At 44.2% G+C, this 17,021-nt stretch overlaps 1 protein-coding gene and 1 long non-coding RNA gene across 3 annotated transcripts in view; one reads left to right on the forward strand and one right to left on the reverse strand.

The window, feature by feature from the left end:
- WSCD2 (WSC domain containing 2) overlaps nt 1–17,021 on the forward strand; it is a 386,410-nt gene that overhangs the window by 262,991 nt on the left and 106,398 nt on the right. For both annotated transcript variants that reach the window (XM_029571384.1, XM_029571385.1), the window contains exon 5: nt 7,228–7,349. In XM_029571384.1, the coding sequence (XP_029427244.1) occupies nt 7,228–7,349 (122 nt within the window). The remainder of the gene's footprint in view (nt 1–7,227; nt 7,350–17,021) is intronic.
- Nucleotides 1–17,021, reverse strand: part of LOC115073165 — a 423,208-nt gene that overhangs the window by 217,613 nt on the left and 188,574 nt on the right. The window lies entirely within an intron of this gene.

The following is a 17,021-nucleotide window of genomic DNA, read 5'->3' on the forward strand; positions in this document are numbered from 1 at the left end:
ATTGGGAGCCATTAGATGTAATTTATTACAGTGAAATTGTGTGGTGTGTGAGTGTGATTGATAGTGGGAAATTGTTTAGATATTTGATGGATGTTTTTGTATTTTTGTTATACATTTTAGATGGAGATCGATTCTACAAGCTCTTTGATGATGGAATGAGCCGTCATACTTAAAAGTGATGGGAGCTACTGATCTACAGATTTTGTGAAGAGAGAGTTTTAGGAGGATCACATCATTGGTTAATATATCACCTGAAGAAGCCTGTGTGGGCGAAACAAGGGACCTTGTTGGGACATTACTGATTAGTATGGTGTGGGTATTTTGGGGTATTTTGTGGAGGATATATACTCATTTTAATACAGGATTTTAATTGGATTTTGAATGGTTAGTGATGGATGAGATTATGGGTGTGAGTGTGGATGGAATATTATGAATAGTTAGATGTGTATCTAAAGTGTCAGTTGCATTTTGCATTTGATACAGTTGAAGTAACATTTAAAATGTATTAGTTAAATATGTATATAATGAGGACGTGTTAATAATAAAGAAATGTAATTTAGGATATGCACACAGTATGGTGAAGTGTTTTTGAGATGGTCATTTTGGAGAAATAAAGGAAATGTGATTTTGTAATATTATCTACCCCATACCTTGTGTGTATCAGTTGTCGAATAGCAATGACCAATCATTGAGTGCATTGTTAACATAGTAAAAATAGATTACAACAGAAAAGGATCAATTGGTCCAACCAATTTGTCCAGTTGCCTATCGCTTTGGTTAGGTCCGGATATAAATTCCCTTCCTTAAACCATGACCAGTTCCAGTTCCTATGTTGTCTGGCTTCTCAACCCTGTTACCACCACTGACCTCTATATCCATCCCAGGCATGTTTACATTCTCTTACAGTGCTGGTCTTCACCACCTCCACTGATGGGCAATCCCAGTGATTTTCATCTTTTCTCTTTGGTTCTTATATGTCCCAGACTTTATTCATCACCTAGAACCCCTCTCACATTTTACCACCAAGCTTTGTAATAAACCACAGAACTGCCAAAACTAGTAAGGTCTGAGCATTCATCCATCTTACGCTTATTGATGATAAGGCTGTAACATTAACTGCTCCATTGCAGGTTACCCCAGCCTTCTTGAAAGGCCGATGCAGTTATACTGTTGCTCTTTGCACATTGGCTTCTATTCTCAGCTCTCCGGCCCTCCAAAGTTCCACAAGACCAAGCAAGCACTTGAGGCCCCCCCCCCCTCATTAATTTTCTATCTTTTATTGCCCCCCTCTGCCCTTACCACTGTGCTCTGTGTCTATCTCATAAATAAATTTTAACCCACCATCGATCTGATCGTCAAAATGGTGACCAGATCGATGGCGGGTTAAAATTTGATGAAATGCCAATCACCACCAACTACTGGACTACATCACTTCGTTCCCTGACGAAGAATTGAGGATTCAAAACAAGGCCCTGTTGGGACACGGACTTGGATACGACAAACGAATACACGTATAGATAAGTTGAAGGGAAGTTTTCCCGCACTACGAAAAAATACACGTGTTGGCATTTTTGGTAATAGTTCGGCATCTTGTGATAACAGAAAAAATATCTCATAGAAAAAAGATCTGTTTCTTTCTGCTCACTCCCAGGGATAGCAACGACCTTCCCTAGTCTACCTGTATAACATGAATATTATGTGTTATAAAGCACAGATCCTAGTACAGATCCCTCCATATAGTACTCCACTAATTACCTTTTCCCATTTTGCAAACTGTTTAGTCCTACCCTCTGATTCCTGTCTTTTAATCTACCATAGGACTTTTTAATTTTCTGAGGAGTCTGTCATGGGGGACTGTCAAATGCCTTCTCAAAATCCAAATACACTATATCAACCAGCTCTGAAACTTCTTCCCTTCAACTTCATATCAACTTTTGAAAATTGCTACTTTTATGCGCGCAACTCCTTCGAAAATTCACGCCATACGACTGAATTCTCAAAATGTTTTACATGCCTAAATGGACTTTTGAAAATTGCTATATTAAATACTACTTTTATGTATGTAAATCCATTTGAAAATTACATCCTTAACTAATTCAGCTAATCAGTTTCATAAAGTAATTTTTAAAGTTATGATACCAACTTACCAAATCAAAGCTACTTTTGAAATGGTGCATAGTAGGCCTGATCCTGTCGCACTGCTTGCTTTTGTCCTGCCATGCTTTCAGTATTGTCCAATAAGTCCATGAGGACCTGGGAGGTCAGATGCTAGAGCAACAAGCTTGCTAATATTGGTAGCTGTTTGCAGGGTTGATGTAAGGGTATTAGGCATCCTAGGTGAACCTTGTGCCTGCTTCCCTTTCTCGCTAAGATTTTGATAAACTCAACAATCAAAATCATCCTATCACCACCACTCCCAGGAAGATCCTGCAGAGAAACATAATTGGAAGTCAGACTTTTCAATATTAAACTTTTTTTCATTATACACTGTATACACACACACACACATACACACACACACACGTGTGTGTGTTTCAGAAATCATGTCACAGTGTCTGAATATGTCATCTGTGATTAAGGGGGTTGAATACCAAGTAATTTTAAAAATCCATACATTTTTAAATTAAAAGAAACCCAATCACATTGACTGAAGGAAGCTTGTGTGTGGGCGCTACTCACTCCTTCTCTCACCCTTATCCCTCCCACTGCTTGACAAACCCAAGTTTGTATTGCTGACTTTATTGAGGGGCACACCTGGGAACTTTCAATTTACAGTCACCCTGAGATTTTCATCTATTAGTGGAGGCGGAGAGGGTGGGCACAAGGGGGCAGGTCGGGCAATATGTGCACAAACTTTCTCCTCTTTCATACACTCACACTAATACACTCGCATGTTCTCGCTTATCCATTCATGCTCATGTTCAGACACATGCTCGCTCACATTACTCTCATTCTTCCCTCCCCCCGCACGCACACACACACATGCCCCATCACATATATGCCCTCCCCATGCACACGCTCCCTTACATATACACACTCATGCATACCTCCACCATATACATACACATGCCCCCTCATATACACACATGCAGGCCCCCCCACCACAGTCACTCACTTTCTCTCTTCCCCCCCCCCCCCCAAAACCCACCAGTGACAGCAACCTCCTCCTAAAGGCACCTGGGGCTGATGGGAGGAGTCTTTCTTCCAGCCAATAGCATCATCATCATCTTCTGCTGCTGCTGCCATCTGCCTCCTCCTTTCTTCCTGCCCCCATGAGCCAATCAGAAGCCTTCTCCCTTCTTGCCAACACAGTCAGGAAAAAATGGTCCTTGCAGGCAGGAAGAAAATAGGAGGCCTCTGATTGGTCACAGGGCAGGGAAAAGGAAGGAGGCATCCAATTGGCCTATCAGACAACTTCTAGTCTGGCTGCTTCACTAGCACAGCAGCAGTGCAGCCAGAGATTATAGATGTGGCCCTGGCAACCCGGCAATTCCATTAGAATTCTGGAGTCTCTGGGTCAAATCCCGAGAGTTCCCAGATATGTGGATGGGGAAGGAGAAAGTATTCACCTCTCTTCCTGCTCACTCCGGCTTTCAATCCCTTCCACACCTCTTTCCAAACAAGTCACCCAAGCATTCACTCCTTCCTCACCTCTCCCAACATTCACCTCCTCTCACACTGCCCAGGCATTGTCTCTCTTATCACATCAGGCTAGGTTGAGGTAGCAGAACTTTCCTGTCTGCTCCAGACTCGCCCCCTCCCACCTTGTTCCCTGTACAGGACAAGAGGAAAGCCTGCTCTGTGCTCTGTCCACTTCAGTCACACCCCCTCCCCTCCTGCCTGTGAGAAAAGGGGCTGGAGCAGTATTTTACTTACTTACTTATTTATTTATTTAAGAGTTTTTATATACCGTCATTAAGTTATTCACCATCATAACGGTTTACAATAGGGCACCTATATTAATAAGTATGGGTCATACATTACATAGGTTGTGCCATTAGTATTCGGTAACAAAAAAAGGCGTTAATTTTGGGTGATTGAGTGTTTCATAGTAATGCGTCCAGAGGGTTGCCTACAGTTAAAAAGGTTGAGCTACTTCAGTAAGGAGCGTTAAATTAGGCATTTGGTGCTTTATGCCGCATATCTTTGCTTAAATGCCTGCATCAATTTTCTTTTTTGAAGGCTTGTATGAAAAGCCAGGTTTTGAGCTGTGTTTTGAAAAGTTTATGATTGCTCTGGAGTCTTAGGTCAAGGGGCATGGAGCTCCATAATATGGGACCAGCTAGAGACAGAGCTCGCTCCCTCACTTGGGTAAGTCTTGCGGTTTTCACAGAAGGAATGGGAAGGAGTGCTCTGTTTGCTGACCTTAAATTTCTGTGTGGGACATGTACTCTAAGTGCTGTGTTCAGCCATTCTGCTTTTTCATCATGGATAAGTTTGCAGAACTGCTGTTTTCTGCTCTCTGAGCTTCTGGACATTAGCCAGTAGAGTGGGGGCACTAGCCCCAAGGCAATATCTCTACTTCTAAGCGGTTGAGGGAGTATTCCCTGACAGCCTGTCTTTCTGGCATAGCATACCATCACTACATGTCTTACAGATACTGTAAACCAGAGCTTCCCAAATGGGGTCACAAAACCTCCAGCCGGGGTCACAAATGCCTGAAAGGGCAGCCTCTCCAGACATCACCAGCAGCAGAAGTAGTAAAAATCAGCTTGGGATCTTTGAGCTAGCATGCACTTTCAGGTCCTGCAATGTCCCGCCCTCACTTGAGTTTCCACATTAACAGAAGGCCATGTGTGAGAAGGGACTGGAGCCACTGCAGGGCCTGTGAGCTTTTACTGACTCACAAATCCTGTGCTGACATTCATTACTAATGCTGCTGCCAGTTGCAGATCAACATCAGACACTAGACCACCATTGCAGAGGAGGGGACAGAGTGTGCACAGGTCTGTGCAGGCTGTCACTTCTTCTCTATCCTCTCCCATCACTGAACTTACCTAAGAGAAAAATGTTGCCCCTATCATCAGCCTGCCCTCTCTTCCCATTAGCTGTCATCCACTTATCGCCTGAGGCCCAAAGGAAAATGTTGCTTCTGATCCTAGTCAAGGGGATGTGTGGATGGGGGCTGTTTGAAGGGAGGGATCAGATACAGGAAGGGTTTGAGGGTTGGATCAGTGGAAGAGGGATTGGCTGTGGAAGGTGATAGGGGGGATGCAAGAGAGGAGCTGGGGGTGAGAGTATCAACTGGGGGGGGGGGGGTAATGGAGAAAAGAGAGAAGGGATGACAGATAATTCAATTAGGGTTACAAAAATGGCTTGGAGGTGAGAGAACTTCAGTGAGGAGGATGTTAAAAGCTGGAGAGGGTGAGCGAGTGGCTAGGCTGGGAAGGGGAGAGGGGATCAGCTGGAAGGGCAGAGGTTGAGAGTGAGTGGAGGGAATGTTGGGGGCGAACCACACCCCCGTGAATTAGGTTTGGTTGTCCTCTGGGGTCACATTGGCTAAAGGTTTGGGAAGCCCTGAAACCCAGCCGAACCAGCTTACTGGCAGGAGCAAGCACTCTTTCTTGAGAGAGGAGCTGAGTTTCTTTCAAGTGTTCCACCACAAAGTACTAAGTGTGAGATAAGATGAGTGGACCCAGCACAGGTCAGTTAAAAGCATTCCTGTCAGAACAGAACTGCAAGTAGTGTGCTCGCTATCAGGATACTCCACTGTGCTCAAATTAGCAGTGCCAATTGGAGAGGGAATTGACTGGGTTTCCAATATCAGCAGACAGAGACGGGAAGAAAGCTACTTTGCTCCTATCCAGAAAAACAGCTACTTTCTTTAAGGTGGCATCCAATGTTACTGCTGAACTGTGACGCTGCAACCTGAGTTTCATTGGAAGCAAAAACCTGAAGAAGGGCAGTTCCTAGTCTGGTTGTTGCACCAATGGTCCAGCCATGCTGTTCCCAGAACCCTGCAACGTGGACTCTAATAAATTCGGCCACCAGTGGTCGCCGTTAACGAGGACCATGACTCCATGCTCCACCTCACTCTGCAGCAAACCCGGGGTGCAGAAAAACCCAACTTGGAGATCAAACTGGGCACCGACTGGATGGCAGTGCTCAACGCTGCCACTGAGCCGGACTTCCAACTAACGCTTTGACGCACCTCCCCTCCCCCAGTCAGCCTGCTGTAGTCACAAATGACATCGCACAAAAGCATGAACTGATTCGATTGTACGTGAAGGGATGTCCAAGACTGCTCTAAACATGGTGGTTCTCAGAGGAGCTGCAGACGGAGCTGTTTAAATGCCTTCAAACATAATAACTTTATCTAATTTTGAATTGGCACAGAATGGCTATTGCCACAGTATTTTCCACATGCAGTTTAGAAAGGTTACATTGCACAAGGAGACCTATAGTTTGCTTCATTGGGACAGAAATAAAGAGAATTTGGATTTTGTGCCTCGGTCCCAAAATAAAAGATTTCATCAGGTGCACACAGTATATGAATAAACTCCAAACGTGCTCATCTGATCAGCAGAGTATTGCACCTAACATAAGACACTCTCATCCAGTGGTTTTGTCTGGATAGGGCAATGAAATTTCAAATTGTCCAAAGTCTTTACCTTTAAAAGAGATTTATTAATAATTGCACAGATGTGTCATGAAGAATTATGGGTTTACTCTAAATTTCCGCGGTCCCCCGACACGGACCGTGTTTCTTACAACTGCGTCGGGAGGGACGAATATTCCCAGCTTCTAGATCGAGATGCAAACAGCAGAACAGCTCCACTAGTGGAGAGTGTGTGGGAACCGGACGACACACACGTAAGAGAATTTTTCTTTATTTGTTTATAAGGGATATTTGTGCATTCGGTAATTATCACATCCAGGTTTCAAAGACAAGCTGTATCGGTTCCCACATAGTGGAGCTGTTCTGCTGTTTACATCTAGATCTAGAAGCTGGGATTATTGGTTGTACGATACACGGTCCGTTGTATGATACACACAGTTGTACGATACACGGTTCGTGTCGGGGGACCGTGGAAATTTGAGATTTCATTGCCCTATCATTTAATATTTTTTGATTATCATATGGTTTGGGCAATCACCTTTTTCTTTGTGCCTTTGTCTGGATAGGGCCATTGATGTTTTCTAGCATTCCAGTTATTTTATCGTGCTTTGTAAAACTGTTACAATCCCTTTCCGATGACTTCTGTGTTCTGCCTCCTTCTGTTCCAGATGGCAGCGCCATATTCCGAGGGTGCTTCCACAGGCCGGAAAATGTCTCCTTGGCTCTGCCGGGTCATCGCATCATGTTGAACATGTCTGTGGACAAATGTGTGGACCTCTGCACGGAGAAGGTAAATATTATTGCAGCAGACCTGCTCCCTCATTAACATTTTGTTCTAAAACGGGAAATGACGATGCAACAACTGATAGTCATTGTCTGGTTGAAACTGAAAAAGCAGCACTCTGTCACGCTGAGACCATCTGCTCGGCTCCCTGAGCTTCCAGAATGCATTCTTCTGCACAGTCTCCTTATTTTTTGTTTTCACCGTACATTTTTGGAAACCTCATGCTGCTTTATCCAACCATGTGGCATCTCAGACATGGAGGCTGTGTTATGACAGTTTTGGTTCACAGTATCCCTCGGTTTTACACTTTTATCCTTAATTTTATGTGGAGCAGCACTTCCAAAGACAACTGTTTACTACAGAGTAGACTGCCGCATGATGTAGACTTTTATTTAATATTCTGTTTAAGAAGTAACCTTAATGGTGTGTCCCTCTGTGATGAGATGACAGCTCCCTTCTTATAATGTAAACCAGCAAAGGAAAGCTGATGGCTTTATGGGGTCAGTTTTTCAAACTCTGCACTATAGTGCAAAGTCTGTGCTCCTCTTACCAAGCTACCTGAGTAAATTACTATTTACCCACGTAAATGACTTTCGACGTTGCCCTTTACAGGAAATAAATATTGTGATAAGGTCAAGACATTGACAAAACAGGAGAGATCATCTTGCAGCATTGAGACTTTTCTATTGACATGAATTTTACTGTAGCAAATGCTTAGAGCACAGAGCAATATTCTCCAGCTATTCTGAAAGCAGGGAGACACTAATGCTAAATATACAAGTTGCTCTTTGTTTAAAACAGGGAGAGCCAACTGCGGGATGGGCCTGAACAGTCCTGAAGGAGGGCACATTGGCTCCACAATCAGGAAAGAAGAAAATGGCCCTGCAAGCGAGTGTCAGTGCTGTGGAAGCACTGCAGTCTCGGGAGGGAGGGAGCTGCTAGGACGCAGAGGCATTGTAAGCAGGCTATGGCTCGGCCATGCGTCTCTTTCCGTGGGCCAGGGAGAAGAGCTGCTTCAGCTGGGGCAGGCCTAGGTGGGGGCAGCTGCTTTCTCCGCCCCGGGAGGAGTTCCTGCTGCTGCCGGCTCCCTACCCAGGGAGAGAGATCACAGCCGATGGGATGGCCGTCAGAGGAAAAGGTGAGGTCGGGGAGGGGAGTGGGCAAAGAGGCCAGAGAGAGGGAGGAGGTGGGGGAAGGGAGAGTAAAGGCAAAAAAATGTAGAAAAGTGAAATAAGCAAACGAAAACATGAGAAAATAAAAAGGATGCGCAAACTAAGAAAAATACAAAAACAAAGAGAACACAGGAAAAATTAAAACGAAAACAGTAAAAAAGCACACAAAACAAATTGGGCAGGGTGGGAATGGCGTTTTACTCAGCTCCCAAAAATATTTGGCTGGCACTAAGATTTTTGAAGATTTTTCCAACCCTTACCATTGTTGTGTATGGTTTGTGAGTCCGGGTGTTGTGCACCTCTCTCTGGGTGTGGAGTGTGTATGTCTGGGTTTGTCTGGTGTGGTTTGGTCTGTGAGTGTGGTCTATGTCTCTCTGACTGGGTGGGTTGGGTCTGCCTGTGTTTGTCTGTCTGGGTAGTGTGGGTTTAGTCCCCAATACCAATACAAAGGAGAACCAAATAAGGCCATTAATGAAATCTTTATTGTAAGGAATTGGTGAAAGGAAAGAGAACAGTTACACAGAGTGCAGTGTCTGACCGCTCTCCAAACTCCTTCAGAGAGCCAACTGTTACATCTCTTTCTTATATGCAGTATTCTTGCTATAGGCTCCGTACCCCTCCATCCATCCCCATCATGCATTACCCAGACCTCTTGTAATTTGTCAATTACCATGCACCAAAAAAGGGCACTGAGATACACTTCCTTCCTAGCTCCACTAGAGCCCCCACGTCGGACCACAAATGTCCCAGCTCTGGTTCTGCACTTTACCTCGGCACCTAGGCAAACTGCTTCATGCTCTCTGCTCACTGTGGTCAGGCTGGCACACACTGGTTCCTCTTTTGTACAAGTTCCTTCTGTGCTGTCTGTCAGTGTCTCTTAAAGATGCCAATCTCCCTTGGGCTGGAGTTTTGGACACAAGAGCATCTTGTCTGACCTTTGGTGCTTGTTGCCAGGCAGATTTATACAGTAGGTTGTGTCTGTGTTTCTCTCTGTGTCTGTCTCTGCTTTTTCTGTCTAGATGTGATAACTGTGTCTCTATGCCTGTCTGGGTGTTTGGTTTCTGTCTCTCTGTGGGTATCTGTGTCTCAGTGTGGGGTGTCTTTTTCTTTCTATGTCTGTCTGTGTGTGGTGTCTCTCTGGGTATTTGTTCCGCTCTCTGTTGGTCTGAGTGTGGGGTGTATGTATTGCTCTGGGTATGAGGTATGTTTCTTCCTGTGCCTATCTGGGATATCCATCTCTCTGTGCCCGTGTGTGTGTGTATATATATCAGCTTACTCTTTTCAGAAACAAAATGGGAGCTTTGAGGCACTGATTGGCAGTCTGGCTATCTGGTGAATATTCAGAGTAGTTAAATCACAAGCAGACTGTGATACATTACAGGAGGATCTTGCAAGACTGGAAGATTGGGCATCCAAATGGCAGATGAAATTTAATGTGGATAAATGCAAGGTGTTGCATATAGAGAAAAATAAACCTTGCTGTAGTTAAATGATGTTAGGTTCCATATTAGGAGCTACCACCCAGGAAAAAGATCTAGGCATCATAGTGGATAACACATTGAAATCGTCGGCTCAGTGTGCTGCAGCAGTCAAAAAAGCAAACAGAATGCTAGGAATTATTAGGAAGGGAATGGTTAATAGAACGGAAAATGTCATAATGCCTCTGTAATGCTCCATGGTGAGACCGCACCTTGAATACTGTGTACAATTCTGGTCGCCGCATCTCAAAAAAGATATAGTTGCGATGGAGAAGGTACAGAGAAGGGCTACCAAAATGATATAGGGAATGGAACAGCTCCCCTATGAGGAAAGGCTGAAGAGGTTAGGGCTGTTCAGCTTGGAGAAGAGACGGCTGAGGGGGTATATGATAGAGGAGTTTAAAATCATGAGAGGTCTAGAACAGGTAAATGTGAATCGGTTATTTACTCTTTCGGATAATAGAAGGACTAGGGGGCACTCCATGAAGTTAGCATGGGACACATTTAAGACTAATTGGAGAAAATTCTTTTTCACTCAACACACAATTAAGCTCTGGAATTTGTTGCCAGAGGATGTGGTTAGTGCAGTTAGTGTAGCTGGGTTTAAAAAAGGATTGGATAAGTTCTTGGAGAAGTCCATTACCTGCTATTAATTAAGTTGACTTAGAAAATAGCCACTGCTATTACTGGCATCAGTAACATGGAATAGACTTAGTGTTTGGGTACTTGCCAGGTTCTTATGGCCTGGATTGGCCACTGTTGGAAACAGGATGCTGGGCTTGATGGACCCTTGGTCTGACCCAGTATGGCATGTTCCTATCCTTCACGTATGTATATGTGTATATACAGTAACCCATATATACAGATATATATAGTAACCAATTGCATATATGGAAGGGGGACCATAGCTCAAAACATTTGTTCGCCCCTGGTTTAAAACTCAGGCTTGTTTTGGAATATTTAAAGACCATAAGAGCACAGAGGACTATATTTATCTGCTGGCTAGCTAGCAGTTATCTAAATCAGGTTTGCAGTAATATTCAGTGGCATGGCCACACTGTAGAATATCCCCCAGCTATCTTAAAGTTAGCCAGATTAGTTTACCTGATAAATTTAGAACAGTTTTGTGGCAATCCTATAGTTATTTGGCTATGTAAGCTGGATAACTTTGAAAATCGACATTTATCTGGCTAACAGCCAGATAGCTGACTCCGCCTCTGAATGCCCCCCCCCCGCCCCCTCCCCCAAGTTAGCCAGATATCTTTTTAAACTGGTCAGAGAAGCATGGTTTTCAAATCCCGCCATTTGTCCAGCTAAGCCCGAACTTAGCCAGATAAACGGCATTGAGTTTCTGCCTCACAGTTAACATAGTAGATATTGGCAGCTAAGGACGACCCCTAGGATGACCAACTGCCTGGTTTTGGACCGGACAGCCTGGTTTTGTAGACTGTTGTACAGTGTCTGGTTACAAAAGTAACCGGACTATGTAAAAGCAGGTTGAGCAAAGGGTGGTCTATCTCTGACTACTTACCAATCAGCAGTGGCTGCATAGCATCAATCAGCTGCCTGCTTATTTGTTTTTGGTGGCTGGTGCAGCCACAAAAGAGAGGGAAGCCTGCACCAGTGGAGGACAGGATTTTAAGCCGCCCAGCGGGCCGCGAGCGGAGTCCATCCTATTCATGGCTGAAGATGAGGGAGGTACTGGGTGGGCTACAAGCGGAATGCCGTGAAGTGGAAGGAGGCCCCAGAGGGCCACAAGCGGAGCCCATCCCGCTTACAGCTGAAGACGAGGAAGGCGTCGGTTGGCCGCAGCAGAGGAGCAGTAAGCAGCTGATGACATCAACGTGGCCTGTGAGTGTGTGTGTGTGCAGAATGGCAGGCACAGGAGTGTGTGTGTATGATTTAGAGCCTTTGTGTCTGAGTCAGGGATTTTGTGAGGGTGTGTTTGTGTATGAGAGGGAACCCATGTGAATGGGTGTGTATGAGAGAGAGAGAGAGCATATGTGAGTGTGCAAAAGACAGAAGGAGCCTGTGTGAGTGAGGAGGTGTGTGTGCAATAGAGAGAGGGAGTCTATGTGAGAGTGCATGTGTGTGCGCAAAAGAGAGGGACCCTATGTGAGGAGGTGTGTGTGTACGAGAGAGAGAGAGTCTGTGTAAGGATGTGTGTTTGAGAGAAGGCCAGAGGAAGAGGAAGCCTGCTTGGGGGGGAGGGTGTGAGAGAGGGACCTGTACTAAGGGCTGTCTTTATGTGAAGGACTGAGGGAACCTGTTTCAGTGTGTGTGTGTGTGTGTGTGTGTGTGTGTGTGTGTGCGTGAGAGAGAGAGAGAGAGAGAGCTTGTGTGGAGTAGTGAATGAGTGTACAAGAAAGAGGGAGGAAGCCTATGTAAGAGTATGTGTTTGAGAGAAGGTCAGAGGGAGGTTGTGGGGAGGGGGGGTGGGGTTGCATGAGAGCGGGACCTGTACGAAGTGCTGTGTGTATATGAAGGACAGAGGGAACCTGTTTGAGTGGGTGTGTGTGAGAGAGGGAGTGAGCCTATGTGTAGGGGTGTATGAGTGTGGAAGAGAGAGGGAGCCTGTGTGTATGGGTGTGTGTGTGTGTGTGTGGTGGGGGGGGGGGTGAAAAAGAGGGAGGGCGCCTGTGTGAGGTTGTGTGTGTGAGTGGGACAGCATGTATGAGAAGAGTGGTCAAATTCTAGGAGTGGAGGGTAGCAGGGTGGAGATAGTGGAAGGGGTTGAGCCTGGAGGAGGAGAGGAGAGATAGTGGAGATCAGAGAAGTTACTAAGAGGGTAGAGTGAAAGGGGTCTGGTCAGGAGATTAGGGAGAGAGGAAGGATTCTAGGGGAATTCTTCTCAAAATATTTAAAACTCTGTATTATATGTTGTTAAATTACTCAAAGACTGTGATGTATATTGTGTTATTTTGACCAATATAAAGTATGCAGAAGTTTGCAGAATTTTAAAATTGTGTGTGCAAAATTCCCCCAGGAGTAACCGAGCTGCTCTCCTGGAGTGTTTGAACATGGCCTCTTTCCGGCATCTTTTCTCTCACCTCGGCAGTCTCAGCCTTGGTTGCTCACCAAGAGACAGATCCTCCTCCTTGAAGGTTCACACAGACTTCAGCAATCTACAAGGCCCACCTGCCAGGGCTGTCTCATGTTTTGCCTGCATAGGTGGAGGACATCATCACGCCTGGCCAGGGATCCCTCCTGGAGCTGGACTCAGGACACAGGCCATGGTGCCGTTGCCGCCAGTTATCTGCCTGAGCCTCAAACCTTGGCTCACACTTCATCTACTGCAGCCTAAAGGTTGCCTTGCTGCCGCCCTGCCTGCCTGCCTCCCTCTCTTCCTCCCACCACAGTCCCTCAGCTGTCTCAGTCTCAAAACTCCCATCCTGTCCCCCATGGTTGGCACAACCCTAGTGACCCACAGGCTCACTATAGCCTTGCTGCTGTCTCCCTCCCTGTGACAGGCAGGTCTAGCCTTCATCTGGTTGCCTCCCTCAGACTTCGGTTGCCTCAAGTTGCCTGTGTTTTCTGTTGCCTCTCCTGCTATTGGCTGTTGCAGCCAGAGAAGCCAGCAGTCAAAAGTGTTTTATGTTTAAAAAATTGAGAAGCCAAAATCACCTTAGCAAGTTGGTGGTAGGCACACACATGCAGTATACAAGTGTAGTCAACCCCCTTTCCTCTTTTTTCCCTTGACCACATTTTCTGCCCAGCAAGAGGCTCATCCCCTCCATTTACAACAATAATTTGTACAGCATGTGTGAGAGAGAGTGTGAGGGGCAACATACGTGTGAGAGGGAGTAAGTGGCAGTGGTAGCATGTGTGTGAGAGAAGTTGTGATAGAGCAAATGTGTGTGTCAGTGTATCCATCGAGAGAGAGGGAGTCAGCGTGTGTGTGTGTGTGTGAGAATAAACGTGTGTGTATATGTGAGAGAAGAAAGTTTGTGCATCCCCCTGCTTCCCTCCACGCCCCAATAATCCATGACAATCTCAGAGTGACTGAAAATCAAAAGTTCCCAGGTATAGAGAGTTGGAGGTTTTTAAATCCTTAATTATTGGGTGTTATTTGATTCGTTTGCTGTTTTTAAATATTTTATTAGTGGTTGGGAAATTTTATTAAACATTTTTAAGTTTAAATATTGGAGGTTCTGTTCATCAGATGTTTTGAATTATTTACTCTATTTATTAAAATGGTTTTACTATTACAATTGATGTTTTATATTTCTTGATTTATTAGTTATTTTATGAGAAATGGTGATGTTTCTGGTTTTCCATTATTGCACTGCATGTAGAGTTGAGGTTTCCAGCTCAGTTCTTGTCATATGTTTTTATTTATACTATGGTCTCTCTATTATGTTTGACAAGTGTCTGACTGCATGTGTGACTGAGGTGAGGTAGCTAGCATGCTAGCATGTAGCTTCTGTGCAGGATTCTATTGCAGCTTGGTTTGTTCTTTTTCCATAATAGGAAGTGTATTGGTGTTTTAGGACCTGGTGTAATATTTGCAATGTTGCCTTTTCTTTGAGTGCTGGCAGTGCATCCGGTTTTGGTCTGGGAAGTTTACCATATTGTAATAGTAATTCAGTTTATTCATGGCTTTCTGAGGGCCAAGCCCACAAAAAATGCATGTTACAATAGGCCTGATATCATGAGTTCCAAGTTGCATGATTTGAAATGTATGCAAATTTACGTAAATGAGGGGGAACAAACATGCCTCCTTGTGTTCCCCCTACCAGAGTCTTCAAGTGTCCAGTCGTGGTCTGTGGAAAAGTTGGCAACCCTAACAACAATGCCAATCCAGTTCACCCAGTTGCCCCTGCCTAATGGGTCACCACAGACCCTATCCAAACTCTGGTCACGGTCATCTTCCTTCCTTGCCTTCTGTGTCTGCCCCAAGCATGTTTGAATTTGGTCACTGTTTTTTCTGCTTTTACCTTTGCTGGTAGGCAGTTTATTAATTAATTAATTTATTTATTTATTTATACACTCCCAAACACAGAATGTACAGCGTGGAACGCAGTAAAAACAGCCAACACACACATTACAAAACATTGGTCCAGCATGAAAAGCGACTAGCACACAAAAGCCTCTCTAAATACAACAGCCTTTAGCTGCTTCCTGAACTCATTTACATCCCTTTGCGATCTGGTTTGATCTGGTAATGAATTCCACAGCAGTCTCATAGGCCTCAGCCTATGAGATTGCTCTTGTGCTTAGGTGATAACTGCAGTTTGCCAGTACTTGCAGTAGATTTTTATCAGCTTGACCGTAGCTGACGACCCCAGTGCATACCACTCAAGTTTCTTTCCATCTGCACAGCTATTACCTCTACACGACAGTTTATGTATTATGATAACCCAGTTTAAACTGAGACCTAAATGTCACCGGCAGCCAGTATAACTCCTTTCAATGCAGGTTTGTATATGATCATGCTTGTCAGGGCCCTTAAGCATCCACGCCGCCAGCGCACTGAATCAATTGAAGAGCATGCAACAGCTTATCCGGACGCCCCACATATAAAGAGCTACAATAGATGAGCATTCCTAAAACCAGGACTTGAAGAACTGTCCTAAACATGTCAGATGGCAGAATAAATTTAAGAGGTTCTAGCATTTTTAGCTTATAAAAAGCTGACTGTGCTTACACGTCTTATGTCAGGACGTAAAGTCAACTGTGAATCCAGCAATAACCCCAAACTTTAAACGAGAAACAAAGATGCTATGACTCAGAGTGCCAGGCACTAGAAACATCAAGCTGCACCAAAATATCAGCTTTGCTCCGATTCATATGACAAAGCAATATATCAAGTAAGGACTGTAGCAAGAGCTCTGTATTATGACCCCCCTTGAAAACCAAACTGCTTTTTGAAAAGTATGTCATAATCACTCACAAACTCATCCAGTTGTAACACATAAAACACCTCCTCCATGCTTCTAATCACCGCAAACGGACATGGATCTAAACAGGAAACTGTAGTTTTTAAATTAGTAACCTCTTTCAATGTTAGAGGTCTGAATTTGGACCATCTATCAATAGAATCAGTTGAGATTAACTCATCAACCAAGAGAGTCTTCCCTGATATTTGTTTCTATTATTTGATATTTCATTTTCAAAATAAATTGCTAATGATTTACAATCGGAGAGATCACAAGCCTTTAATTGAGGAACAGTCAGCCTTTTAACCAATGAGAACAATTCCAAAGGTTGATATAGAGCATTGGCTAAAGTATCAGCCTAGTAACTCTGTTTAGTAGCACGACATAAACTCCTATACTCCCTACACAGATTACTATAAATCAGTTTAGAAACTACATCTTTATATTTTCTGCTTGACATAACATTCTTCTCTGGGCAAACAGCACACTAGAGATCCGAGGAGGTGACCCTACCCTCCGTTCCTGCAATGGTGCTATTTTATCACATGCTTATGATAAACTCTTATGCCATATTTCCACCGAATTCTCAACTGAGATCTCATCCCAATTACAGTTCTGAACATCTGCCTTCCACTGAGAGAGGAACTCATCCAAGTTCACCTTTGGGTCTAGCAGTTTTCTTATGTGACCATTATGTTTCTTTATTCTCATCTGAGATTTAAGGCTTAGTATTATCAAACAGTGATCTGAGCACTATTATTCACAAGTTGTTAAATCCATTATCTCCCGTATCTCTTGTCACAGGCACAAAAAGAGGTCCAAAGTGTGACCTGCCTTATGTGCTGGAGTAGAAATTAACTGTTCAGAATTAATGGTCATCAGGGCTGCTGTCATCGCCCTTGAATAGCTACAAGGGTCATCAACCATGTGAGCGTTAAAATCACTCAGAATCATATATTTTTCATAGTTAGAAGCCGTAAAAACTAATGAGTCTAGCAGACTTTGAAACTCGACCGAGGAGCGAATAAATGGTGCAAATGTAGCAGTCATCAACCTAATAAGGCTTCTACAAAGGTGGGAAAAGAAAAATCAATCTTCTGTATTCCTTAGGCTATCTTTATAAATAAGTCCAACACCACCTCCCCATTT

This window comes from Rhinatrema bivittatum, chromosome 11 (assembly GCF_901001135.1).
Source record: "Rhinatrema bivittatum chromosome 11, aRhiBiv1.1, whole genome shotgun sequence".
NCBI classification, from domain to species: domain Eukaryota; kingdom Metazoa; phylum Chordata; class Amphibia; order Gymnophiona; family Rhinatrematidae; genus Rhinatrema; species Rhinatrema bivittatum.